At 39.2% G+C, this 1,302-nt stretch overlaps 1 protein-coding gene across 1 annotated transcript in view; it reads left to right on the forward strand.

Moving 5' to 3' along the window:
• The window catches only part of ryr2 (ryanodine receptor 2 (cardiac)), a 250,576-nt gene that overhangs the window by 229,783 nt on the left and 19,491 nt on the right, over window positions 1-1,302 (forward strand). Inside the window, exon 103 of the mRNA XM_015379302.1 lies at window positions 93-153. Coding sequence (XP_015234788.1) covers window positions 93-153 — 61 coding nt within the window. The remainder of the gene's footprint in view (window positions 1-92; window positions 154-1,302) is intronic.

Raw genomic sequence — 1,302 nt, forward strand, 5'->3', positions numbered from 1 at the left:
GCAGCTTAAGCTGCATCATTTCAAAGACTTCATGCATTTGTTTGAAGGTTATAGTTTACTTCACACCCAGCCTGTTCTCTGTCCCCTAACAGGCTCAACTCCATCGATGTGAAGTACCAGATCTGGAAGCTCGGGGTCGTTTTCACAGACAATGTAAGTTTCCCAGCAGCCTCTGCTGAACTCTGCTGATGAAGATGATGGTTACCATAACCCGAAAGAAGGGAAGTAATACCAAGGGTTAGCATAGCCTAATGCTAACCCAGGTATTTCAGCCCAACTCTTTCACTAAGGTGGTAACACCCAAACATCAAGTAGAATAAAAAAATAAACCCAACTGATAAAATCACTGAAATGATGACATTTCAGTGTAAACATGGATGTTAAAGGAGTCATAATCTGGTGTTTTGCCTCTAAAATGGTCTTTAAATTCATTTTTAAGCATTTAAAGGAGAAAAGGAATACTTCATACCCTTTTTATTCCCTGAGGGTACCTAAGAAGGAGATGAGTTGTTCTCCAGGAGTTAGCTGGTTTAGAACGGCAACGTGTATGGAATGTGTCCCTGTTAAAAGACACGGAAGCAGATGTCTGGTTTTGTTGTAGATCTACTTTGGTTCTACAAAGGAATACAAATAACAATCAGTGCAAAACACCATACATAATATACATAAAATATGTATACCTGAACATAAAGACTGTATTTAGCAATGACACACATATGACTCATATATTGTGAGTATGAATACAGCACACATTAAACATGGGGAAAATTAGTACCTATTGACTTGTGTCTATTTAAATTAATGTGGAGACGTGTTAGCAATATTAGCAGCTAGCTATGGTTTGTTTACCATCGTTTTGTGGTCACTGACCAGCAGAAACTCTAACTGCCTCTGATTGCTGGAAAACAGACAGGAGTGGTCATTGTTGGGAGGGCTAATGTTAGCATCGTGATAGTAACAAGGGCTATTGTTAGCATGGTGATGGCAACAACTGCTAATGTTAGTATGGTGATATCAACAATTGCTAATGTTAGCATGGTGATAACAACAAGTGCTAATGTTAGCATGGTGATGGCAACGAGGGCTAATGTTAGCAGGGTGATGGCAGTTAGGGTTAATGTTAGCATGGTGATAGCAACAAGTGCTAATGTTAGCATGGTGATAACAACAAGTGCTAATGTTAGCATGGTGATAACAACAAGTGCTAATGTTAGCATGGTGATGGCAGTTAGGGTTAATGTTAGCACGGTGATAGCAACAAGTGCTAATGTTAGCATGGTGATAACAACAAGTGCTAATGTT

This window comes from Cyprinodon variegatus, unplaced genomic scaffold (genome assembly GCF_000732505.1).
Source record: "Cyprinodon variegatus isolate N-32 unplaced genomic scaffold, C_variegatus-1.0 Scaffold189, whole genome shotgun sequence".
Lineage (NCBI taxonomy): Eukaryota > Metazoa > Chordata > Actinopteri > Cyprinodontiformes > Cyprinodontidae > Cyprinodon > Cyprinodon variegatus.